Genomic DNA, 26,558 nt, shown 5'->3' with positions numbered 1-26,558 from the left:
AGTATTAAGGAAGTTAGTATGCGATATACGATGAGGACAACAGCTGTTTTTTTTATTTTGGGTCATGTCTATCTTTAATAATATTCGACACAAAATAATGGACAATAACATCATCCCTGTCGATAGTTTGGTTTATAAGAAAAATAGATTACTCCTAGTCGAGGGGGTGAGAGGGAGAGAGATTCCTCGTTATCCAGACTGTACATTCAAAACTAGCATTTCTCATACACTGTGTCGCATTTTGAGAACTGCGGGTCACTATGTGGACCCGCGTACCATCCATGTGAACTGAGAAAGGGGAGGAGCCTGAAGGAGAGCGGCTTCTCTCACCATAAGTGCGTTTCTCTGATCTCTGCAATCACCTGGCTGGCTTTCTGCAGGGCCTGCGTACACCAATGACATTGTCTCGGGTCAGGCAAGGTCAAACTCATTTTTATCGTGGGCCACTTTGTGGTTACGGCTTCCCTCAGGGGGCCGTTGCGACGGTGACGGGAAATAAATGTGCCTCGTTGTTTCATTACATAATCACAACGAATCGATGGGTAGTTGTTTGGAAATAGTTTGTTCATGTTAATGCAAAAAAAAAATTTCAATGTTACGTTTTACTACACACGACAATTTGAAATTTTGGTACAGATTCTAGCAAAAATCCTGAAAGTTGACATAATTTGCTTTCGTGGGCCACAAAAAATATTGTATAGTGGGCCGGATCTGGCTCCCGGGCCTTAAGTTTTACACCCATGGTTGAAAAAGTCATGTATTGCACTGGTGCACCTAATAAAGTAGCTAGTTTTTATTTCATAATCACGACTGATAATAAAAGCGCCACTTCGTGTGTATTTTGTAGGTTGGGGGTTACCTTGAGCATGTCCGCCGCTTCGTTGCGTCGCTGCGCCATGTCCTCCGATTCCGTCAGCAGGTCATCCAACAGTACCGACTTATACAACTGACCCACCAGCTCGCTCTGCAGGCAGTCTTTCACGTGGTTGACTAAGAAGTGCATCACCGCTTTGGGAACGCTGAGAAGGACGGCAGAGATGAACCATGAAGAAGGGGATTCTGATGCCGGATCACGTGACTGTATCGCGCTTTTTATGTACCTGTCCTGGATGTTTTTCCGCACGATAAGAAAATAGGACTTGATGAGCCTCTCGATGACCTCGCAGTCTCTCTGTTCCCGAGCGGACAACTTCCTGGACACTGGTACGGGCTGAAGAGAATGAAAAAAAAAAATGGATGACTTGACGGCGTCTTTATTTCTGCTGCTCCCCTTTTAAAGTCATCCTTACCACATCGAGAAAATTAATAGCATGGCCCTTCTGCGGGGTGGCGGGGAGGGCATTCTGGGGCATTGTCCTGTCACCAGATGCACTGTCCTCCCCTCTTTTAAGCATCCCTCTCCAGTTCCCCGTCCCGCCGCTATCTGTCTGATCCCCAGAAGACGCACCCTGAGCGCCACCCGCTGCTGCCTGCTTGCCGGAAGAGATATTAGGAAGGAGAACACGGTCCGGTTGTAAGAAAAAAAAAAAATCATAACCCGCTTTATATGAATGGAAATGTGTTTAGTGTTTTTTTAATGAGTTGTACGACTCTTGTGTTGGAGATTGTGATTTTTTATATATATATATATAAATAAAAACAGTACCTTGTCTCTAGGAACAGCGGACGGTAGATCCCGCATTCTTAGGCGTCTTTGCTCCTGCGAAAAGAAGAAGAAAGCATCTTAAGTGTGTGAATGACTACTGTTACAAATCTTTTACATTGAAACACAGAACAGCACCTCAATGTTATGATTCATGAGGCCGCAGGCGTCGGCAAAGTCGGGGTGCTTGGTGTTGATGTACGCCAGCTCGATCGCAACCAGATTGTGAACCTCGAGGCAAAAATAATTTTTGGTGATGAAACGTGAATAATATAATGCACGTAGTAACGCGGGCTGTTGTCCTACCATGTCATTGGTGACCGGTAGTCTCTTTCTCAACAGGGAAGTGACCACTTCCACGATGGCATCGTGAAGTTTTGGGAATCGCAGTAACTCCTGCATACAATTGCAACTCACAATTTGCAATATGCACAATTATCTAACTGCAGCAGTGGCCTGTTGTCACCTGTGTGCTGTAGTTGCTGCAATGTTGGATGATCCTCTGCATCTCCTCGTGAACCAGCTCCACGCAGCGAAGACTAGGTTCCTCCAGACGTTTCACTTGTCTCTTGACCAGCAACTCGAAGGAAACCTCGGGAACAAACAAAGCAGGCCTGGGCCCCTGGAAAAAAAAAATGTCCGACAGTTGCTAATTATGTATGGTGATCAGATTTCCCAGAGACCCACCGTTGCATTACGGATCGCCGTGAGCACGTCGATGGTCGTCAGACCACCCAGAGGATCGACAGACTCCAACGTGCGACCGAATGTCTCGTGGAATATATAACAGATTCTCGCCCCGCCACAGCTGAGGAGGAGAAGAGATGGAAGGCTCGGTCAAACTGATGTTCAGAAAGCGTCCAACAGGTACGGATCGAATAGTGACAGGAGGACTATATGTGTGTGAAACCCAAAGAAGTTTGAAGCATGCGATTAGCGGATGACTCACAGTTCAGCCGTCTCGATGTACTTGGCGGTGCCCTCGATGGTGTGGCAGTACTCGGCGGCAAACTTGGTGATGAGCTGCAGCAAGGTGGCGCTCTGGTCCTCCACAGGCTCGCCGTAACTGTTGAGCAGCGACTGGTACTGCGCCGCCAGCACGTTGATCCTGGTTTTCAGCTCCGGGAGGCAATCTCGGATGTGGTGCATGAGCAATCTGAGCCCAAGACGACAAACTGAGTCAAACTCATTCATACGCAACCACAATAATATATTATGACTAAAAATTATTAATTAATTAATTGATATTAATAATTATTAATAATAATAATTTATTATTTTTGGTTCTCATTTCAAGAGCAGGTTTATACTACTGGCTTCTTCAAACAAGAACTTCTACCCTTACCTATTCAGTGTCCTGGCCAGATATTTGGTTCCGCTTCTGTTTGCAAGGGAGGGGTACTTCTTTTGTAGAAAAGCGTACTCATCACGAATAGCATCTGCTACTGATTTCTTCTGATTGATATCCAGCTGACTCCTGGCAAAAAAAATAAAAAAATCCACAGTTAGCACGCCACATGACTGACGTGCTAATACACGGAAGGCCCGTCACCTGTTGACGACTCCAATAATGCCGAGTTTGACCGGAATGACTCGGCCCGTCAGGATATCCATGGCGTCTGTTCCGGCATCCATCAGATCCAACTTGGTGATCACCGCTAGCGTCCTCCTGCCTGGGAAGAATTAGGACACACCTTAGCGATATTTTTTCAGCAAATAAAAAAAGCAAAGCGTTTACCATCAGGATCAACTTCGCGTGCCACTTTGAGGGCCTCGGACGTCGCCATGTCTGTGTTGGCGGCAGTCACGGCCAGGATGATAGAGTTGGGGTTGGAGATGTACTTCACGATCAGTTCACGAATCTGAATCTCAATGTCTTTGGGCTGGTCTCCCACCGGCACCTGCAGATGAATAAATAAAAATAATTGAATACAGGAAATGTGACCACAATTGTGTTTGGGTGAGTTAAATTGATCCCACCTTGGTAATGCCAGGCAGGTCGACCAGTGTAAGATTGACAACATTGGGCGAGAAGACCTTGAGGTGAATGGGTTCATCACTGATACCCTGCGAGAAAACAAAACATGAAGGGTGCATTTATATTTCTTGTTTGAAGACAGGCAGCGACAGGCTACTACACAAAGTGGAAACCACCCGAGAAACCGGAAGATGTGTGTTATTTTTTTTTTTGTAAATGTCCATACCTTGTTTATGCCTGATACTCTTTCTGTTTCTGCTTCGATTTCGTGACGTATCTCCTCAAAATTAGAGTAGATCTAAAAATATATATATAAATATATATTAATAGGTGATCGGGAGAAAGGCGGGCTCATTTGGCATTATTATCTTCCATTTTACCTTGTTTTTGGTGTGCAAGAATTTTCCCCACTCCTCGCCATCGATGCCTGCAAAGATTAAAATTGAGGGCATCAGTTGATGATGCCACCACCAGATAGTGTCTACCTTCTTACAAGAGGAATTTTCTGGTGGCTAGAATGGAATGTAAAAACTCTTCAAAGTAAATAGCTGAGGGAAGAAAACTGAGAATGGAACCCATAGATTTTCTTAGCTGGGTAAAAAAAACAACAGCAACACCTTTTCTAGCACAAAGAAGCAAGGCGTGTTTGGGGAAAGAGCAAGCCAATCAAAGCTGCAAAGGACGCAAACAGCGAAGCCCTGTTAGTCATCTCAGGTGAAGCTGGCCGTTCACGACATTGCAGCTGTTTTGGGTATTCGGGAATGTTCAGAGAATGATAGAATTTTTTTCCCCAACCAATCTGAACTGAATGAAGCCACACGGGTGGGCAGTTAATCATTGAAGGGGCGGAAATTGGGAGGATACGCTATAGTGTATACAAACACGATAAAGCAAAAAATAAATAAAAGGGAGACCTCTGTATAAGCGCCCATTTCTCTTGAATTCTGTAGTTTAAGAAAGAAACAACAAATGGGTTATAACCACTTCGACAAAGCTTTGGAAAAAATATAACTTTGACTTTCTATAATACAGTGGAACCTTACATGTTTTGATATTGCAATTATCCAGGACACCCAGTCAGGGATAAGATGGAATAACTTCAAAAATCTAAAACCGACTAAGTACCATTCTCTTCATTGGTCTTCCGGCGGTCTTCGGAATCGATGTGGACGAGCTGGAAGATGAGCGGCCGGCGAGTCACGACGCCAGTGCCGCGCGGTAGTACATCCTTGCCGACAAGGCTCTCTAAAACAGAACTCTTGCCACTGCTCTAAAGGAAAAACAAAACATGGAAAATGTTAGAGGGCAGTTTTGTTTACATTTGAAGTAAGGTTAAATGCACTGAGGTGTTCCGGTTCTTTTTTGGACTGGAGTAAGTGACTTGACATGACACCCACAACTTGTACTCGTTAAAACTTGGCATGTGACACTTTTGGTCTTTGGAGCTCACTAGCAAGGATAAACCAGAAAAAAAAAAAAACATTGTTGCACTCTAGCATACATTAATGTCTGCCAAAAGAGCTGAGACTGCCTTATCCTATTAGAGGGTCAGAGAAAGTAAAATACACTTTAAACCAATTAGGCACTACAGTAATGTGTTGAGGGCTTTTTTTTTTTTTTTTTTAGAAAAAGAGAGGCATTTATTTTGGCCTATAGCAGTACTGCAGTGAATTTAGACGATATTATGTGCTAATCGCAGGAATATATGTCGATTAGTATTACTTGGGTAAATTTAAAGTAGCTGCTATATGAAATTTGGGACTATAAACTATTTATACATGAAGTGACCACACATGGGCTGTAGAATACTGCTGGGACATATTTTCCATTAGCATGAGCTAAGTAAGAAACATTATACTACAAGTTACAACAATTGTCGTATTTATTACGATAAACAAACCCATAACAGATTAAATTATCAACAGCGGATATTATGAAGGTAGTTGGATACGAATAAATCACCAAAAATGTATGAGAAAACATACTTCTGATTGTTTTAAGGCTCGCCAAAACACATAGAATCGATAAGTTACAGATGAAAATAAAAGCCACAAACTCAAAGCTGAAGTTTTAGGTGTAATGCTAACTAACACGCTAGCCTCCAAAACAAAGTGACGTTTCTCACCTGCGTACCAACCACAACTATTTGCGGCAGCTGCATGATGTCGGCGCCCACCGTGTTAAAAACATCCTGCAGCTTGTTGATGACAGGTATGAGGGCCTCCATGAGCTCCGAAATTGATCCGGACCTGTCGAACCACGGGAGACTTCTGGGTTCTTCACAAAGTCATTCAATGTCCCGCGGCTGGCTAAGCTAGCAATTGACATCTCTTTTACTTTGCGGCGCAAACTACTGCGCATTGCGCCGCTGCATTGTGGGAGATGTAGTTTGGAAAAATCTCCGCGCTTTGTGATTCGCGCGCCGAGAGGATTACTGAACTACATTTCTTGTAATGACGTCATATAACGTCGCGACGATAACAAAATCTCCTTCGCAACCGTAACCAAGGGTGCCACCAAAATATTTGCGAAACAATGAATAAATGGGATTTGTTTTTTGTCAAAACTTGTACGCGGGCTTAATTTGAGTGAAAATCGATAACAATTTGAAATACAAGTTATGTTTTAGATTTATAGTACTTGTTTACTTACCACAAATGTTTGAATATAATTCTTATAAATTAAAGTTTCCTTTACGTTGAAGTGATTACAAAAAATAAAAAAAATAAAAAACTCTCCACAACCATGAATTGTTGAGTTTTGGTGGGTGTTGGAAAAAAAAATCCCAACATTTTTACAAGTAAATGACAGCGATTTCATGAAGGGTTCAATAAAAACAACTAACAGGAGATACTTTTTATTTTTCATAACACAACTTCAAAAAGCAAAGGCTACCCTAGAACCTCATTGAAAAGGCAGGTTTGCATTGGATCTTTTACAACATCAAATAAGCAAACAAATATTGCACATAACCAACAATGTTATCTCTCTAGCTAGGAATGAAGTAACATGTTACAAAACGTGTCTTCTCTATATTATTTGTACTACACAGTTCTGTGAGTTACAACTACAACAAATGTATGGTGATGTTTTCTACAGTATATTGACAAAAAAATATATATACAGCTCGATAGTTTTTGATACCGCTTAACCAGTCACATTCAGGGAGTTCTGAATTGTAACGTTAGAAACTTTCCATGGGAATTAATTTCGACTGTTAATTTTTAAGAAATAATCGAAACAACCAATCAGAGAAGGAATGACTGCTGAGGTGTCCATATAGTCAGAGCACACCGCCATGGCCTAACTCTGAGCTATTATCCTGGATTTGGGGATCTTAATTTGAGATATGGTGGAATATCCATGAAATTAGAAACATTTCTGCTCGACAGCTACGTTTATGACAGCTTTGTGATTTGTAAATGATTGTAAATTAAAAAAAAAATCTGATTACATTCATATCTTGCTAGCAGTAACACAGCAAACTCCCCCTTCAAATATTCAACTAAATCTTTCTTATTCGTCATTACTGTCTACAAGAAAGGTGACTTTTGCATCCTAGGATGCAGTGCAATCTGTGTACGTGGTCACCATATTCCCTCTGCGCTGCGTCACTGTTCTACAATGCTGTTTGGAGGCAGCGTGGAAAACACTTTCAGTTGGCGCGCCGCGCCTGTGGAAGGCGAATATCTTCTCAATGTCGTCAAACAGGTCGCCAAAGACGCCGGCTCCTTGAAAGTGTCTCTTGTGTCGGCCGTGGGGTTCTCTCGGGGAATGTTCATCAAAGTGCTGCCTCTGCCGGGCATGCCGGCTGTTGTGGTTGTACATGTCGAAGTCCTTAAAGTTGTCATCCACTTTGAAACTGAATGGTTGCTGCGCGTTTTGCGTCTGTTGTGGACCTGCTGTGAAATAAGAGGCACCGCCACCAAACCGGTCGTAGGCTCTTCTTCTGGTCGCGTCAGATAACGTCTCATAGGCTGGGGGGAAAAAAATCCAAGAGATAAAAACTGATCAATTATAATTAAAGCTTGACTTATAGATTTTGTTAGTGTAAACGTTATGAAATGATCTACAGTTTGGTTCATGATGATGTCTGTATCTCAAATCAACGTTCTACATTCAAACAACTAGAAATGACATTAATCTGTGCAGCTTCCTTTTAAATAAATAAAAAAAACACATATGCATGTTAAGGTCATCAAATATTCTATATTGTCCATAGGTGTTATAAGGAGTAAATAGTGAGAGAATAACACGAATCAACTGTACCTTCTGCAATTTCCCTGAATCTCACTTCAGCGTCGGGGCTGTTGTTTTTATCAGGGTGATACCTCATCGCGAGCCTGTGAAAAGCTTTCTTTATCTGCCGCTCAGTCGCGTCTTTTGGCACTCCCAATATTTCGTAGTAGTCCTTCTTGGCAAGGAGCAGCTCTGCTATCACGAGGAGGCACACGGCCATCTTCAGAGCAGACTGAGCATTGGCCATGGCTCAGATGTCCTGCACAATAAACACAAGTCAAAGGCAATCGAAATGATGGCTCACGTCTACTCATTCGTTTTATACACGTCTCCTACTCACCTTTTATGAGGTCTAAGTGCAAGGCGAGCCTGTTCTCTACAAAATATTTAACCGGCGGTATTCATGATGCAAAAAGTGTATTTGACGATTAACGTGACATCGAGAGTTTCAAGCATCGGTGATGGGCGCTAGTAAGTTACGTCATGGCATTTCTTCTTCGGTGCTTGTTCGCAAGCATGGCAACCAGCTTGTACGTGACTTCCCTCCTGTGGTAGAAATACACTACTAGCTAGAAAAAAAGGAGAGAATTTAGGCATATTATTTCCACAATTTCATCGTGTCTTTCTTGTTTTTATGAGGCAATTACAAGGCCTTTTCAAACCAAACCAAAACTGAATTATACTGTTTTTAAATGACAGATAGAGAATAAGTCCTCAATACTGCCAATTATCTTGATTTATCTTGATTTTTCCAGTACCTTTGTTGAATTTGAAAAGAAAGAAAATGCCAGCCCGTGCCGAAAATACGCTTAATGTGCTTAAAACTGTAAATACACTTGCCTCCTCCTCTTAGTTTCACGGAAAGAAAACCAACCAATCAACATTCCCGATTTTAGTGGGTCAAGCATTAACCAACCAATGGCACGCGTTTTCCCTCCCACGTGTTTGTTGTTTTTCTTTTCGGCCGATGTTACGTTGATGTGGAAATCAGACGTCAGCTCGGACCCATTGCCAACATGTCGTCATTTACTCGCTTGTATTTGGGTCGCGGCTGAAGAAGAGGATGTTAAAGGTTGAGGCCCACCTTGAAACGACGATATAAAAGCTGTGGTATGTTTTGCGGCACCGTGTTGTGTTTGGGCTGTGTGTTTGCTAGCATCTTAGCTAGCGGCAATGTCAATTTCATCCCTTTTTCATGTTCTCAAAGAGCATTTGTTTTTATTTCCGTCATCCTTTAAATTATTACTGCATTATATAGTCTGTAGTGAGCTTTGTAATAATAATATTTAAGGAAGGTACGTGTTACATTGTCATTATCATGGTCTTCATTTCCTTCCATTGTTGTATTGATCATCACCAGGTTCATGGAAAGAAGGAGGGTAGCCTTAGAGTTCCATTGGATGGACTGAACTCTTCGCACGTAAAAGGATGAGTCATACATGGTGTCTCAGTCCCTGGCTTAAACTAAATAGAACTTTTGACATATGGCGCCCTTGCAAACCAGCATCCTCACCTTTTCCCTTCCCAGGTACCTCGCACTATTCACTTCATATCCAGGATCCTTCTGGCAGGAAGGCGAGCCCCCTCAGCCAGAAGCATGTCCTTCACTCACGACTTTGGGCTCAGAAAGCACGCCTGTGCAGGGCGAACCAGGTCGTGAGACAGAAGCTCGGGCTCCACACCAGCAACCTACGTTTGAACACTTCGGCATCGCGTTGGTCCACGGGCCTCAGCCAGCACATGTCCCGAGTAAAGAACACGTTGGACGCCGTCTCCAAAGCTGTGACGCAAACCGACCTCCTCTCCAAGATTGCCCGGCTCAAAACAAAAAAGGGTGGCAAAAATGTGAAGTCAACTCCTGAATCGAAAGTTGTGGAGATCGCCCCGGTTTCTCCATCTGCTCCCAAGGATCCAGCGAGTACGTCACCCAGTCCTTCCGGTCCGACGTCTGTTCCGAAACCGGACACAGCTCCCTCCCCTTCGCAACCTCATAACACCTCGCAACCGAGCGCTGCTCCTGCTGTTGTGACCGAGCTGGAAGTAAAGGAGAAAAAACTGAAGCCTGTCGCCGCTACCGTCAAGCCAGAGGAGCTTCAAGAACCTTCCAAACAACCACTTGCGCTTTTTCACCCCAGTAAATTTTCAATGAACCTGGATGAAACATACAACTACCTAGCCCACCACATCAATTCCTACTTTGGCAGCAGCACACAGAAAAAAGTTGCGGAGAACCATGTTGAGGCATCATCTAAAACCCAATCTCCGACTCTACAAAAAAGTGACCCCGTGTGCAATAAACCAGACCCGGATCCTCCTGCGACACCCGCCTCCCCTAAGAAAGGTTTCGGTCACTACCTGTCCTATTCTGCTCCCACCGTGCAAGCTTTTGTAGGCAGCTACATCACCCCGTTGGTTCCCAAGTTCAGATCCGGGGAGGCAAAAAATGCCGCGGATGACATCACAAAGTCGGAGGTTGCGCCGGTAAAGCAGATGGAGAAGGCCGTCAGTACAGAGCAGAAAACAGCGGAGGAGAAGGCCAAGAAACTTCTGGTCCAAAGGGAAAAGGTATGTTTGAATTCAAATCGGTTCAGTAAATGTTTTTTTTTTTCTTACAAATATACAGTAAGCGTTTTGTTTAGCCCTAAATTGAATTGAAAACACCCTTCTTAATCTTTGAAAAATAATCACGGAATTTTCCCACCCTAACTTGTCACATGTCAATCATATCACGTCAACTGAGCATTGGCCAGCTGCATGTCCAAACACTTTTATGGTGTGAATTCCAGGAGTTAATTTATTTTTAGACTGGCCTATACCTTTCTTTACATGCCCAGGCTGTTATGGTGTGGCGATATAAAATCAGGTTGTGTTAATCTAAAGTGGGCTCCCTTCCAAGAAATGTTGGTATGAGACATCAAACATGTGACCTAGTAACATGACACTTGTCAGTGTATCTATTATTGTGATTCTCAGAAACCTATTTTTTTCTTCTTCCAGATCATCGCCCGGGTGAGCGTGGACAATCGTACCCGGGCTCTGGTCCAGGCGCTCCACAGGGCCACCGACGTGAGGGTCTACATCAGCAGGGTTGAGGACCTCAGCTACCACCTGCTGGAGTTTCCAGAGACGTGCGGGGTTGCCGTTAAGGTACACCAGCGCATTTGAATTGAACTAGCAAAAATAGCGATCTCGGTGTCCATTCCGTGCCATCAATTTGTGTGATGAGTCAGCACGTGAAATGTGTGTGTTCAACAGGAGAAGGTAATCCCCTGCCTGCTGCGTCTGCAACAGGCCAGTGATCCTGGACTGAGGGAAGCCGTCAGAGAAGCTCTTGCTCTGGTGGGCTACCATAAGCCAGTCAAAGGCCGCGGCATACGCATTCTGTCCATAGATGGAGGAGGTTTAAGGTATTTTTGTTTTGTTTTGTTTGACCCATTTTATGTTTCTTTTGGTTGTAGTTCCTGATATGTCAACTCCAGTTATTTACTGCCACCTAGTGGAACGACATGGTATTCTTATCCCCCAAAAAAGGGTAAATAGAAGACGTGCCTATTTGAGGTGCGGCGATAATTTTTTTTTTAATTTGCACATAATTATTTGAGATTATTAGAGTGGAGGATATGAGTTTGCTCCACTCGCTCCCACAGGTGTTGTTATCTTTACAGTTGTGCATATGCAACGTCACGCTCCCTGTTTTTGTACCATGTTAATCATTAATATCACTTTTTCTTGCTTTTTTTTTTCTTTCTCTCTCTTCACAGGGGACTTCTTGCCCTTCAGACTTTGCAGAAGTTGGAGACCATGACCGGCAAGCCTATTTATAAACTCTTTGATTATATTTGCGGTGTCAGCACAGGTGAGTTGTGAATGTGAATTATTATTGCACAGATGATGAATATATCAATGTCCACGTAGGGGCGCTGTGGACAATTTAATCCTCAACTTGTGCTTTATTTTGCACCATCTTGAAGCACTCCATTTATCATCCAGATTGGCCTTTAAGGACCAACACAAGCTTGCACTAGCTCCAAATATCCATCTGGCCCACAGCTGTTCTCTTTTTGATCAAACACAATTTTTAATCACGGCCCCTCGCTACTCTTCTGCCATGATTATGCTTCTGTAGATCTTCAGAAGGAAAAATAGTTGTTCTGATCTCCTTTTTTCATCTTAGGTGCAATCCTGGGCTTCATGCTGGGTGTTTTCCAACTCTCACCAAGCGAGTGCGACAATCTCTACCGCAAGTTGGGCTCGGCGGTTTTCAAGCAGAACGTGATTGTGGGCACGGTGAAGATGGGCTGGAATCACGCTTTCTATGACAGCCAAGCTTGGGAGATCTTGCTCAAGTTAGTGTTGGTGTCAATGTGGATGGCAGAAGGAGATGTGTCAGTGGCAAATGAACTCCTCTTTCCCCCCTGACAGAGAGAAAATGGGCTCACACCTTCTAGTGGAGACTTCTAGAAACCTGGAATGTCCCAAAGTGAGTTCCTCTCCTGCCAATTTGCCCTATATGCTAAAAATAGCATCCATCCATTGTTGCATGCGACACAGTAAAATGCGTCAAATCTAATATTTGCAACTCCCCCTCCCTCCAATAGGTGGCAGCGGTGAGCGCCATTGTGAATCGAGGCACTCCTCTCAAGGCGTACGTGTTCAGGAACTACAACCTGCTACCGGGCGTGCGCTCCCACTACCAGGGGGGCTGTCAGCACCAGCTCTGGCAGGCCCTCCGCGCTTCCTCAGCGGCCCCCGGCTATTTCCAGGAGTTCCCCTTGGGCAGCGATCTCCATCAGGTCAGTCGGAAGAGACACTGCATTGACAAATAAAATCTGAGACTGATAGATGTGAACTTCTTTGGAGGGAGGATCTTCATTTCCTACCTGCTTGTTTTCCTTTTGCTAACATAAATGCTCTTAAATCCATCTCCCTTAAGCAGCTATGCATTAGCCGTAACATTCCCGTTTAAGCGATCAATAACCAACGCCACTCTCCACCTTTCCCTGAGTAAGCGCTTAGTCAGTAAATTTAAAACAGCACGAGTAAGACACCTTAGACACCAATAATGCCGGAAGAAAAAAAAAGAATTGTGTATTCAATTAGATGTTTCCACTTTTGTTCTGATGCCGTCACACATGTCAACATCTCCTTGGGTTGACTTTCCTCGCGCAGATGTTCTGCACACACACAACGTGCGTGCGCGGATTTTAATTGGAAAGCCGCACGGGTTTGTGGCGGTGAATGTTGGAACGAGAATGAAAGAGAATGGTTGATGACAACACACCTATGTCGAGGAAAATGCCCCCCCCACCCCACTCCGCCGTGTTGCGGGTGGCATGGATTAGCCAAGCTTCCCGCATGAAAGGCTTTGAACCATACCAAGGCCAACTGAAGTGAACTTGAGTACTTAGTCAAGTGATGATTTAATAATAATAATAATAATTCATTAAATTTGCATAGGGCTTTTCAAAAACCCAAAGACGCTTTAAGAAATTTAAGAAATGAATCAAGAAGGAAATCCGATCGGTCACCTAATTGATCTGACAACCCCAAAAGACATCAAGCCAATCTGAGTCACACTAGCAAGAATGTGTGCCGCTCTCGCCCGTGAAATGTGAACACGACATGCCGTCCATCTGATGTCAGGATTCCCATCTGACAAGAGAGTCATCTCACAGTTTTCCACCCACGCCCGCAGAATTGTCCACTTCATTCAAGAGCCGGACAATCCCCCTTTTGTTTGCCGTGTGCCGAAAGCCTGCTGGTATTTTTCGAGCCATGTCTGATTGATCGCTGATGTGATCTGCGGGTCAGATTTGAAAATCCATTTCTTCTTAAGATTTGAAAATCCAGAATTCATAACTAAGTAATAATAGCCACTCTATTTCTACATGAAAGCCTTCACAGTCATTCCGGGGCACTAAATGACACAACGACTCCAAACGTTTGACAATGACTCCGAGGGCCTTTACGGAAAGACGAGGAAGGGGTCCCGTCGCCAAGGTGACGGGGGAGTGGGAATGGGTGTGTGTCTTTTGTGCCCACCACTGCCATCCTAATTAATGGCTCGAATGGGATTGTTGGACCACCGCCTCCGGTGAGCTCTCCCGAGAGTGCTCTGCAGGAAGTTTGAGAGGTGGAGTGATTCACATGTGAATCACATCACGAGTCACTAGCACTAAAACCAAGAGATGTTTCCAAAAAGAAAACCTGGATTACTCCATTGGGATTGGAATTATGCGCCTTGGTCATCACATTCGTGATTGCTCTAATATGTTCTAGAATCGAGTCACACCTAGTTCGTTCGCATTAATATGCACGTTCAGCCTCGTCTCTTTTTGCTGGCGGCGGGGAAATTAGAGTGAAATTACCCAGGAGATGACCCAGCAGATGGTGGAAATCAAAGCCATGTTTAGTGGTGTGAAGTCAACTAATATGTACACAACATCTCCCGGGAATCCAGTTGGGAGTCAATCGAATCAGATTGGGATTCATTGCGACAATACCCGTCGCCGAGTATGTGTGGTCGTGGATTAGTGTGGGAAAAGACAACGGCCGACAATAAATCTCAAAACGCTTTCCCCGCCCGAGGCTTTGGTCCCCATCGACACAGATGAGTCCTGCCTCTTTTGTCAGTTTGGTGGGGGTGCTCAATTGAACCTCGCTCTGACCTTTTTGCCCCTGTGAGATCCCAAAAGGAAAGGAGGAGAACTGTTTGGCGTAATGGTATAATTTGCCATGACGACCTTTGACCTGGACTGACTGCCACTTTTTCGGTAGCACTTCCAACACTGACAATATTGTCACGCTCATCCTTTTCCGCTAACAGGGGTGGCCTTTATGCAATTTGCATGCTGTCTTGGCAGCTTATGTAGCTCAATGATTTACTTTCCCCGATGTTCTATTTGGCACAAACGGATTTTAGTATCGAAAGTCATTTTCTGCTTCCAGCGTCATTTCTTTTTAAGAATTGAATGACCATCGGGCATAATCGTATTCGGGACTCGCGAAGGCATTCTCGTGAGGGAGCGTCGGCTCGGCTTTTAAACCGCTGCCCCAGTTCAGCTTTGACAACATGGCCAAAGGCAATTTGTAATGACGACAGTCGTGATTTGAAAACCACGCCAGATGGGTGCAAAGGGCTCGTCTCATTTCTCATATACTTTTTGTTTATTAATCTCTGAGCGGGGTATTCTGGGAATAAATAGCTTGTTTGGGAAACTGTGTTAACTGGACCTGCCCAAACCACCAAAGTACATATTTTATATACTGGTATGAAATGAATCAGTCCTTGAATCGAATCCCATCTATCGAAATCGTTTATTATCGGCGAGATACCATGAAACTATACCGCGGCTCGGATTTGGATCAAAGCAGAACCTCTTCTTCAGCTCGGGTCTCTCACCAACCACTGATGCTTAGCTTCATGAAACGGCGAGGCGGCGAAATGTGGCGCCTTAAGGAAGAAAATAACGTTTGCTCTTGTAGCTAATGGCGTTTGACGTACAGTCGGCCGTGAAATGACTTTTACTGATCCGGGCCTCTTTTCTATTGCGACGGGCGACCTCCCCTGCGGGGGCGACTTGGAGTGGCGCTGTGGAGATAAGCTCGCAAGATGAGTCTCTTCAAACAGCGCTGCCAATTTCACTTTTGTTTATTCAAGCCGGCCGATATTCTCCTTACGAGTTTTTTTTCACTCCGAGCTATCGGAGCAATTACTTTGAAGACCTTCATTGTCAATCGCCAACCGCGTTCCCTTAGGTGAGAAAGGCCTAATTAGTTGAAAATTTGCTTTATGATGATCTGGTTTACGAGGCGAACATGGCAGAGCGCTAATCCTCCGGAGGATCAACCGTCGACATCGGCGGGAAATCATTAAGCCGCTTGCCATTTAGCAGTCGGGAATTTAGCTCGTCTTTCAGAAAAACGTGAAATTGTAGCTCACATCTGCCAACCTCAGCTTCCTCGTTACCTCCGAGTGAGATGTGTGTTGATTGCTAGTGACAGCCGAAGGAGAAAGAAAAAGAAGTCACAAGCGCCATAGACTGAAAAAGAACTGCAAGTTCGAAACTTTTCACAACTTTCTTAATTAAACCCAACTCACCGAGCAGATGCCTTTAAATGGAACGTTCGACTCGGCGCTCGCAGGAGGAATCTGCCTCTTTAGTTCTAATTGTCCTTGGCCAATGTGTGGGTGAAACTGAGCCGCCGGCACAAAGAAACCCACAACTGGTGTGTCGCCGTCGAGGATATTGACTGAATGATAAGTGATAAGGAAAAAAAAAAATGGATGTGACGGAAATTACAATTTTTTTTTTTGTATTGAACAGCAATAATGTACGATTAAACACTAGAGTCTGGTAAAACATGCACCCCATGTGATGTCCCTCCTGAGACACTCAGGGAGGGGAGGGGGGGTTGCGGGTCCCACCCCCAGCCTGGCCTCTTTAATGAGGACTGGCCCCTCTGTGTTTGATCCCACTGCCAACCCGGCAGCCTCATGCCTATTCATCAATCCCCGTCATCTCAACTGTCCCCCCCCCCCTTCCCTCCCCATAGCCTTAGGTAGACTGTGGATTCAAAGCAAAAGCACTCCTGGGCGGTTGTTCGATTTCAAAACGAGGTTGTGAAGCACGGTGGTGAAAAGAAAAACGAAGGGGGGAAAAAAAAAACGACTTCATTGTGTGCTTTGTCGTTCCGCAAACAGCTCGGGAGCCGCATTGATCTTTTCATTTGCTGAGATGGGCCTCAAAAATGTCATCCACTACCCAAATAAAATCCATGAAATGTTCCCAAGGCTCACTGGATTTTTTTTTTTTTTTCAGGATGGAGGTTTGCTCATCAACAACCCCACAGCGCTGGCCATCCACGAGTCCAAGTGTCTGTGGCCCGATACGCCCTTGGAGTGCGTGGTTTCGGTCGGCACGGGCCGTTTGGAAACCATGGGGAAGAGCAACAGCGGCACTTACACGAGCCTCAAAACTAAAATCAACAACGTCATCAGCAGCGCCACAGACACGGAAGGTAAGTGACTCGCCGGCTGTTCTCACACCTTCTAATCGTGACACCTCGGATCTCCAGAGGTCCACGCCATGTTGGACGGCTTCCTTCCCGCCGACACGTACTTCCGCTTCAACCCGTACGTGAGCGAAGACATCTCCATCGACGACAACCGTCAGGAGAAGCTGGACCTGCTGGAAGCCGAAGCCTTCCGCTACCTGGAGAGGAACGAGGAGAAGCTGCGGAAGGCGGCTCGAATCCTCACCAGAGAAAAGGGCTCGGTGCAGAAGTTGGCCGAATGGCTCAGGAACCGGGTGGACACTTTGTCCTTCAACTCCTTTAAGTTTTAGCCACAGCAGAAGAAAAACAAAACACATTTTACCTCACGAGTGGGGGATTTCTTTTCCTTCTACGATGCTTAGGACGTGTGAGGCTAACGTCATATTTCATCGTGTAGCATCCTCGCATGTGTTTTTAGCAATTTGTTTTTAAGGGGGGGTAAACGCTTTGAAATCGTTACGATTTTGTTTAGCTTCTCCGTCAAGTCCGTCCGTTGTAGTACCAAGACTGATCTGTGAGAGGCAGCGTGGTGCCGCAGAGCATCTGAACTGCCTTAAATTACCAAGAGGAAAAGGCAGCTAGAGAAGAAATGTAAAATATTTGGTCCCCATGTGATTCTAAGTGTTGAGCAGATTTGTTAGGGGGGGGGGGGAATCACTATTAACACACCCAAGAAATTGCTCGGGATAATCTTAGCCTTTTCTGATTTTGATCAGAAGAGGAAAATTGGGGTTAAATTTATCCCGCTTATCAGTATGTGCGTGTATGCCACTAATAACTGTCACACTAAGAAAAAAAAATGGAAATATAAAGAAATTCAAACTATTAATTTAAGTAATTAATGGGAGTGATATTATTGTAATTTTACAAAATGCAGCTGTAAATGTATGTTATGTTTAACATTTCAATGTCTAGCAGAAGAAAATATTTCAATGCCAACGTCAGGAGTTCTATATAAATAACAACAGTGGACCTCACAGACACTACTTTTACTTATTTATTTTAGCCAGTCAAATGTTTTCTTTGCTGCTGATGTTTTTTTTTTTTTTTGCTTTGTGCACTTGACTGTCACTTCTCACTTCTCCATTTTGAATGTCTTGGCTCAGGCAGGTACTGTATATTTGATGCATCAGTGAATCCCCGAAGACAAATGATGAGATGGGTATATGGGGATTTTTCCACTATCGCATAATTCCACCGCTCCTTTGTAAAGACAATTCCAGAGTCGTTATATATGTAATTAAAACTCATTATGCCTCTTTAACGTGATTGGGAAAAGCAGCTGTGAGTTGCACAGCATCTTCTCAGGAAGACGTCTCGTGCACGATTAATGATGCTCTCGTCTCTGCTGGATGCTTAGTGACATTTGGGCTGATAAAACATAATCTACACAGTATTCCCAAAGTGCATGTCTTGATTTGTGCTTAATTATGATGCATGTCGTGGTTCACCCTAATTCAAATGAGAAGGAACATGTAGCGACGTGGCTTTTTAATCTGTTAAAACCAGTCCTCTTAATCATGATCAAGGGATGGTTTTTTTTTTTTTTTAATTAAAGATTTATGGTTTTGATTTCTTATTGTCATTATTTCTTTTACTTGTACCATACACAAAATGTGATAGTAGAGGTTTGGGCTACTAAATCTAAGCTAAAAAAAAAATCATTATGACATACAAAGTCAATAAAAATGGCAAAATTGTAACAAAATATATTTAGTATAACTGTAATTGCAGATAAAGAAAATAAACTGTCCATTGAGAAACGATTCCGTCACCACATTTGCTTTTGACAACGCGCTCAGTTTAAAAATAAATACACGCAAGATTGAAATTGGGGCATTATCCCCTAAAATTTCCTCTAGAAGAGTAACACAAATATGAATGCTCCATTTGTGTATTCAGTGAGTCAAGTATTTTGCGTGCTGCGTGCGCTTTTGCCCCCCATGCATGTTAACATAGTTAACGACCAATAACAGCGTCTCCCACTCAATAGAATAAAAACAACCTAATGTAATTACACAGCAGCCTGGAAGAGGAAATGCATCCTCTTCACATGTAACCCAGCCTAACTCATGAACTCACTCCTTTCTCCCGCATCACCAATTTGATTTTTCATTTGCACCGACATCCAGATATGTGCCAGAATTGTGCTGCTTCTCAATGACACCCCAAGCTAGCTGCAGCAAATAAAGGCAGCTCATTAACACTTCATTAGTTTTGCAACAAGCCATTGATATCAAAGGATGATATGATATAATTTGTTTTTCCCGGTCTTTTTATTTATTTATTTTGAGACAAGGGAGTCATTTTATTAATGAAAAACTTGTCATATGTTGCCCTTGGGATTAAATCTTACACAACAGCCATTAAAGTGCATTAAAAAGACAACGTTTGGCTTTTTAAAAATTTACTATTATTTTTAATCTCCAAACTCACCCAGCTGTTGTCCATCTGTGATACTTTGGCATTTACAAAAAAAAAATAAAAAATAGACCAAATAAAAAAAAAGATCAGCCGCGCGCGCCCCGGATAGTAAGATGCGCGACTCCGCGAATTCCCGTGCGCGCGCGTGTGTGTCTGTGTGTGGTAGGAGGAGAGTGAGTCAGTCTAAAAAACGAGCGCAAGCAGAGCGAGCGGGACTCCATCCGGAGACGAGGAGGTTGGAGAAGAAAGCATCGTGGACACTCCCACGCGTGGACCAGCGAAAGCAAGGTAAGCCCGCTGATTTGTACTGTCACAAATGTTTTAGTTTGGAGAAAACACGTGGAAGGCTTTCACTGGCAAGACTTTTTCACGAGACGCTTCTGCAAAAGCAACCAAATTGATGTCAAGCATCCCTTCGTGGACGTTTTCATTCCTTTTTTTTTTCCACGCCAAATAACTTGCAGTATGTTCTCGCCCGCCGACAGCTTCCATTCAGCATTGTTTACATCTCGTGCTGTCAGCAGGAATTGAACGAATGGACGTTCCGACAAATAATAATAATAATACCCAGTTTTTGATTGCTTACAGTGTTGTGCTCCTGATGTTCCTAATATTTTGCTTCTCTACAACCCCAAATTGTAAAAAGTACTATAAATACACTGCAGACGATCACGGTGTAGCCCAGACCACGTGACTTCAGCATCAGGTGTGTCACAGGAGACTCCGATAGCAATGTTAATCAATAGTATCTATAAATGTATCTGATATCCATCACATTACACATTTGTTTCCCTTATCGCCATTTTTATATATATTTTTTCCATTTACAAATAGATTTATATTTAGGTAATTTTTCCCACCCAATTTTACTAATACATTTCAATGGGCTTCACTGATACGTGAACTTTAAATATTTATGGGCTGTATTTTGTCCATATTTCATATTTTGTCATAGATCTGGTTCGGAAGTTGCTGGTCCAATATGATCCCTTGGTACTGTTGATGAAAAATTGTGGACCCCGCCATTATTATACTATATTACATAATATCAGCAGATATATTTTAGATGTGGATCAATTTTGATTATATATAATGTATGTCATAATATGCATATGCTCTACTCAGTGCTATGAAGTCTTTTTTTATGTCAACCGACATTGACAGTTGTTTTTTTGGCCCATTGTCGGCGAAAAAGCCGCACACTACAAATCTCTAAGCTGCTTTTCTCGTCCACATTTTTAATTCCCCCTCATGTTCATATCACCACTCGTGACAACGGCTTGTTTGCGCCTATCGCTCCATTTGTTTGCTTCTCAATCTGATGAAAGGGCCTCACCCCCCCTTCGTCCCCCCCCCCCCCCCGCCTTGAGGTTCACCAACAACACCCCATTCCGTGTGTTCCCCTTCGCAAAACAACTGCGCATTCCCACCCCCCCTAAATCCCCCCCCCCCTCCTCCTCTTCATCCTTCTGTCTGGTTAAAGCCTCAGTCAAAGAGGGTCCTCGCTATCACCCCCCCCTCCTCTTCCTCCTTTCTCCCAGCTTCTACCCCATGTTCCCGCTCATCCCCAGACGCTTTCCCTTGCACGCTACACACACACACACACACACCGAGTTCGGCTGCACACTTTCGCTGCTCGCTCAAATAGACACGTTAATGCCAATGCTAACGACCCCCCTGGCTTCATTGTTCCTCTTGCTCTGTCAACGTACTGACACACTTTCTAGTAATGTTTATGCACCCCGAGCAGACTACTGGTAATCTGTATAAGAAGATAACGGGATCCCCGCTACTACTATGGGGGCCTTGTGTATTGCTGAACGGAAAAACAGGCACATTTGTGTCGAGATTTTCTCTGTACAGTAGTGGCGGGAAGTCACAAAGGAAAATATGTTGTACTTAAGCAAGTATTAAATTGGCTTTTATATACACTGATGGGTTGAGATATGAGTTTAAGTTGTTAAATTGGTTGTTTAAGTAGTTGTTAGTAGTTATTTTCTGTGATGCTAGCATTAGTATTAAGCTAGCAGACTAAAGGTTATGTCGCGAGGCTAAAAAGAAGCAATTTTGCACCATTATTTGCGAGTCAAAATGTTTACGTTTTCTCATCAAAACATATTGACGAGCAAAACTGATTGGAAAGTTTTTCTGATAATTGAATTGCTGAGATGTCTTCAAAAGCTTTGCTCACCTCCGTGCGAGTAGCCGCTACAGCTAGCTGGTATTTGAAAACTTTTATAGTGTCTGTCCTTTAATTTCCTTATTCCAACAAAATAGGCTTTTCACGTTTGGCGACCCAATGACGTAAAAAAGACAGAAATAGAAAATGCTCCGATTGTATTACTGTGCTCCCCGACATGATATAAAAAATCAGGACAAGATAGTGGCCTACATCGAGCTGCCGCCTTAACTTTCACCCGCAGCAGCTGCAACTGGCACCGGGCGGGGGGGGGGTGAGATTTGCATAACCCAGGGATTACCACCGCACGCGTTGGGGGTTATCGCCGAGGCACCAGTCGGTCACCCGGCTGGTCTAAAACCGCTGCCTGACGGGTGCTGTGGGAAAAGCTTGGGTGTTGGAGAGGAAAATGCCACCGATTTCAGTCCGTGGGTGCGCGAAGGCATGCAGACTGTCATCAAGGCGCCGTCTGTGGCACGGTGACCGCCGCCGACCACGGGTCAGGACAAAGAGAAGAGTCGCTCTTGTGTCTCTGGTGCTGACGTAGACGAGCATCATTGCTGAGAGGAAATGGTATGCGACCTGGGGGCTTGTTACGTGCTCATCAAAATGTTGATGCAAACTTGGTCATCTTCACTGACGTGTGCTAGTCCTGATTGGACCCAATCTAGAGCAGCCTAGTTCCGTTCTGCCACCTCAAGTCCAAATCTTCCGGGACTGATGAGCAGGCCACCAGCGAGCCGGGGCGTTCTTTCCCAGTCACACTGTCATTGCCCGGACCTTCACAGCAAGTGTTCGTGGAACTGATGCGGGCCTCATTAGAGGAGCACAGAGAACCCTTAAATCCCACCCCACTTGTTCACGGCTGCCTGAACACTGCCTCTTGTTGTATTTGGACAAATCTATGCAGGGAGCAGATGAGCACATGCAAGAAAGGATCTGCATGTTCATCTCATTCGCGCAGTTGTTTCTCGATGGTTTCAAGCTGATGGGCACAATTAGAGCTTCACACTCAGTTAAGCATGGGGTCCGACGGGGATTGATACAGCGTTGCGATTCTCCTTCCGCACAGCTGCAACTGTCGATGTTTACATGCTCCAGACGGTTATCCGAAGAGGATGCTGACGGGTGACTGACTCATAAACACGAATTGGAGGTGATTTATGTGTTTTGCAGCGCTTAAGAAAATCCGCAGATGCTCTCCCATGTCCAACACTCTGACTCTGGGTGACTAACTACTGATTGACGTTAGGTGAATTTTGTCAATCACCTAAAAAAATCCAAACTGTGTTCTGGATTCAGAAAGAATTGGTGATGTTGACCTTTGGTTGGTAGCCCTCGGATGACCTCGGTCTTTACGCCAGTGTTCTTTACGCACCATGGCAGTCCTCAAGATCAATCAATACAGGTTGCCATAGGAACGCCATGATCACTCATGTCAGGTTATTACAGTGTTTGGAACAAAGCATTAGTGATGCTCTTTTGTGTCCAAATAGATGCAGCTCCCTTTTGAAGTGGAGCTAATGGAATGGGCCGTGGGTTTTACTTTGGCTGTACGACCTGTAGAGCTCATTCCCAAAAAAATAAAGCTTGACCTTTAGGACCTTGATACGGATTGTGGGTTAAACCTGACAACTGTTTTGGGGGAACTTTAGTCGGTCAGGTGCCAGTCGAGCTAATAATCTAGTCTAAAAGCAATTTATACAGTTCTTGTTGTTTGGTTCTGGTGAGAATTTGATCTTGAAGCGATTGCAAGTTTATCACCTTGTCAGCTGATTTTGAACAAAGAATAGAACCTTGAGAAGCTTTGGCACCAGTTAAGTCTGTTTTTAAGGAGTGGAGGATGAGGCGGAGGGTTGGATCATGTGTCTAATTTGAAACAAAAGAGCCTCCAGTTTAATGAAGTTCACGGAACAAACGAGTGTCGGAGCTTCTGTTTGAACAAATTGTATGGTCCTACCCGTGGCGCCGGCCAACTCTGGACGGGCGGCAGATGTTGTAGACGCGACCTGGTGACGACCCACTCAAAAGGGCCGCTGGTTCTCTTCTTGTCATGAGCTGTAATTGGGCTGCACTCCACTGGCAGGGGGGTACGCCGGCCAAATTTAAAGGGAATTGTGACTGAATTCGTCCAAGCCTTCCTCGTATTTACATAAATCGTGTCTGCACATCCCGTTCTGTGATGCGGCTCGCTTTTGTTGGCTAATGGCTCAGCAAATGTTTCCCGCAGCTCTTTTTCTGATCATAAAGCCAGCCTGCCAAGAAATCCTCCCGAGCTTCCGCACTCTCCTAAGCCTACATCCTGCCGAAACGGGAAGGCGTCGCGAGATAAGCGCCGAGGAGGCGTAGATTAACTGAGTTGCCTCTGCGCACGATGCAACGACGATTGAATGGAGAGCCGGAGACACTCATGAATAAAGTTGACACAAAGTGGCTTTGCTATGGTTCAGAAGGCTCCCTGACCTCAAGATCTTATTTGGGCCATGCCTCCCTGGGCCCCTCCCACCATCCACCCGAGGGTAAGACACTATGTTCGGCAGCCACCACCGAGGGCCCTTAATCCCGCAGAGATGACAGCTTGGCTCGAGATGCCGGTGAAACCAATGGGCTTTTCTTTCCCTCTTTTTCACCCCTCCCGTACTTGCCACCCAGCCCCAGGAATCTTGGGAAAAAATCCCCAGGGGGGAGACAAAGGGAACAGGATGGTAAACAAATCCCAGTCTAGATCGGAGATCCCGCCATTGAGCGGACGATGAATTGCCACGTCTGGTGAGTTATCAAAAGCTCGCTACACAATGACGGGCTGCTGCTGTTGTTTTGTCCGGATGTGTCGTCTTTTGGTAGGGGGGTAATTTTTTTTTATAATCTATCCCAGATATTACTTCGCAAGACTGTTAGGAGTTTGGGGTCAGAAAATGTTTACATTTAGTTCCAATCGTTTTATTGTTTGTCATCATTGCCCTTTCACGCCAAGATAATAATTGTTCTCAGTCACCATGTGAAAACAACTTTGCCCATGATTATGATTTACGATGACCCCCCCCCCCCCACACACACACACACCATATAAAAGCATGTGTGAGTACGTGTATTTGTGTGCACATGTGCGGCGTACCGATTTAGGATCAAATGCAAGCTATGGAAGAGCAATCATCGTAATCTCACCGAGGTCACTTTTCTGCCTGAGCCAGGCATCTATCCCGCCTGGGAGGACGTAATTGTCAGAGAGATAATTCCTAGCTGCAGACTAGACTCTTGAGAGGAGGCGGAGTATGGTCGAGATTGTGTGGGTGGTGGATAGATAAAACGACAGCTTGATTTATTAGCTTTGATTCCACTAAGCAGTAGTGTTCGATTGCGTTCGTTGTAAAAACGTCTCGTGTCCCATTTTGGAATTTGGGGTACGCTGGATTATTCTTGAATTGGTTATCCATGGTGGTCCATGTTTCAGGCAGTTTTTGGTTTACGACGGAGCACAGTCGATCATTAACTCGCTTACGTTCATTTGAAAGGATGGTTGTCGTAAAACACAATGTGTGGACTATCACTTGACGGCACGTGAAATTGGCGGTTAAGTCCCGGTGCTCGCTTAGGACCGTAAAATGGATTTTGTCCGCTGTGTGAAAGTTTTTGTGCATTTGTGTTTGTGCGAAGACTTATAGTATAGGTGTCAAACTGAAGGCCCGAGGGCCAGATACGGCTCGCCACATCATTTGATGTAGCCCGCGAGACCAATTTTGACTTTGTATCATTACTAAAATTACAAATTGTCTTCACTTTTAAAAAAACAAGAGATATTGCTTGCTATTTTTATTACCATTTGTCTTTTTAAAATATTTCAACAGGCCCTCCGAGGGATGGATGGATGGATGGATGGATGGATGGATGGATGGATGGATGGATGGATGGATGGATGGATGGATGGATGGATGGACACCCACCTGGGGCAATGGGGCTTTGTTTGTTTTGTGTCGTTTGGTAAATTTCCACCACCAACAACTGCTAATCATCTTCTTCGACCTCTCCGCAGTAGAAAGAGGCGGTTTCATTTTTTTTTTTTTAACATTTCTTTTCCCAAACAATCCCGCCTTTGTCAGGTTTGGATCCCAATGGTGAATGGTGTCCCTTCCATTGGTTTTGTGCTGGCAGACATTCAAAAGGCTTCCCATGTGAAGTCGACCCGATGCTTGGGACTTCAAGGTTGACTGCTTCTGGGGCGTCCCGGGGCAAAAGGCACAATGACCGCATCTCGTCAATTGAGCGCACTCGCTACTCAAAGTGCAAGACGGACTTTGCCCCCACAGATGGAAACGGGGCCGTTTTTTTTTCTCCTCAGCAACTGGTCAAAAAGTCTCGATTGTAGTTGAAATGTCAACGCGTGGAGACGTCAAGAGTTGCTCTTTAGATGTTAAGCCTTTCATGAAAACTAGCATAAATGAGTATAGCGCGTAATACGCATGGAAGGCTTTTTAGATTATTATGGAAAAAGTGCAATTGCGGTAAAAATGCCAATATGATGAAATGAAGCCAAGCTTTCAAAACGCTTATGGATTTATTCAAACGGCTTCTATAAGCTACGTTTGTACCCACGGGATTTAAATTGCTGAGTGGACTGATGATACTTTGATCTCTTCCTGACTTAGCTGCTAGCTTTACTTTGGATTCATTGCTTTTCCGAAGAACAATAGCTTCTATTTTCTATGAAGATTACTTTGAACCTTCCCAACCATTATCGTGACTTGAGCATGAATCATTTACACTCAACAGAACAGTTAAATTTTTTTTAGCGGAAATCAATCATGCCGAAATGCTAATGGGCTTTTTTTTTAATCCATAAAACTCCAGCGTAGCTAATGAAGTGAACCTTGGCGTTTGACAACATTGCACCTTTTACTGCATTTGCGCCGTGTCATGTTCATGACTGTGCTGCCAAAAAAAACCATTCAGTAAGCCCGTAAAGGACTCCGTAGCCTAGATGCTGGAAATCTTTTTCAAGCTGACGAAGCAATCGTCAAGTCACCGCCAGCGGTAGTTTCTTC

The 26,558-nt window shown here is 44.3% G+C and overlaps 3 protein-coding genes across 4 annotated transcripts; 1 reads left to right on the top strand and 2 right to left on the bottom strand.

Annotated features, from left to right (window-relative positions):
• Positions 1-26: 26 nt before the first annotated feature.
• dnm1l (dynamin 1-like) lies at positions 27-5,977 on the bottom strand. Of its 2 annotated transcripts, XM_061283055.1 has the most exons (19): positions 5,746-5,977; positions 4,746-4,890; positions 4,535-4,564; positions 4,001-4,047; positions 3,847-3,918; positions 3,623-3,709; positions 3,381-3,543; positions 3,195-3,315; positions 2,988-3,119; positions 2,592-2,798; positions 2,330-2,450; positions 2,109-2,264; positions 1,949-2,038; positions 1,781-1,873; positions 1,646-1,699; positions 1,290-1,469; positions 1,101-1,210; positions 860-1,019; positions 27-383 (listed from the first exon to the last, which is right to left on the bottom strand). In XM_061283055.1, exons 1-19 carry the CDS (start codon positions 5,845-5,847, stop codon positions 327-329), a joined length of 2,127 nt encoding a protein of 708 aa, XP_061139039.1. In that variant the 5' UTR covers positions 5,848-5,977; the 3' UTR covers positions 27-326. The 2 variants fall into 2 exon arrangements, with proteins under 2 accessions (XP_061139039.1, XP_061139040.1); XM_061283056.1 differs by lacking the exon at positions 4,535-4,564.
• A 484-nt stretch (positions 5,978-6,461) lies between these two features.
• On the bottom strand, positions 6,462-8,413 carry dnajb9a (DnaJ heat shock protein family (Hsp40) member B9a). Its single transcript, XM_061283147.1, has 3 exons — positions 8,200-8,413; positions 7,890-8,118; positions 6,462-7,597 (listed from the first exon to the last, which is right to left on the bottom strand). The coding sequence occupies exons 2-3, from the start codon at positions 8,104-8,106 to the stop codon at positions 7,179-7,181; spliced, it is 636 nt and encodes a 211-aa protein (XP_061139131.1). The 5' UTR covers positions 8,107-8,118; positions 8,200-8,413; the 3' UTR covers positions 6,462-7,178.
• A 385-nt stretch (positions 8,414-8,798) lies between these two features.
• Positions 8,799-18,488, top strand: LOC133156974 (calcium-independent phospholipase A2-gamma-like). Its single transcript, XM_061283145.1, has 10 exons — positions 8,799-8,969; positions 9,220-10,424; positions 10,857-11,006; positions 11,115-11,266; positions 11,621-11,715; positions 12,034-12,205; positions 12,282-12,339; positions 12,458-12,652; positions 16,682-16,880; positions 16,938-18,488. Exons 2-10 carry the CDS (start codon positions 9,288-9,290, stop codon positions 17,204-17,206), a joined length of 2,427 nt encoding a protein of 808 aa, XP_061139129.1. The 5' UTR covers positions 8,799-8,969; positions 9,220-9,287; the 3' UTR covers positions 17,207-18,488.
• Positions 18,489-26,558: the final 8,070 nt, after the last annotated feature.

Source organism: Syngnathus typhle, linkage group LG7 (genome assembly GCF_033458585.1).
Source record: "Syngnathus typhle isolate RoL2023-S1 ecotype Sweden linkage group LG7, RoL_Styp_1.0, whole genome shotgun sequence".
Lineage (NCBI taxonomy): Eukaryota > Metazoa > Chordata > Actinopteri > Syngnathiformes > Syngnathidae > Syngnathus > Syngnathus typhle.
Note: the sequence above shows the minus strand (reverse complement) of the source record. Positions and strands in the feature narration are given on the sequence as shown.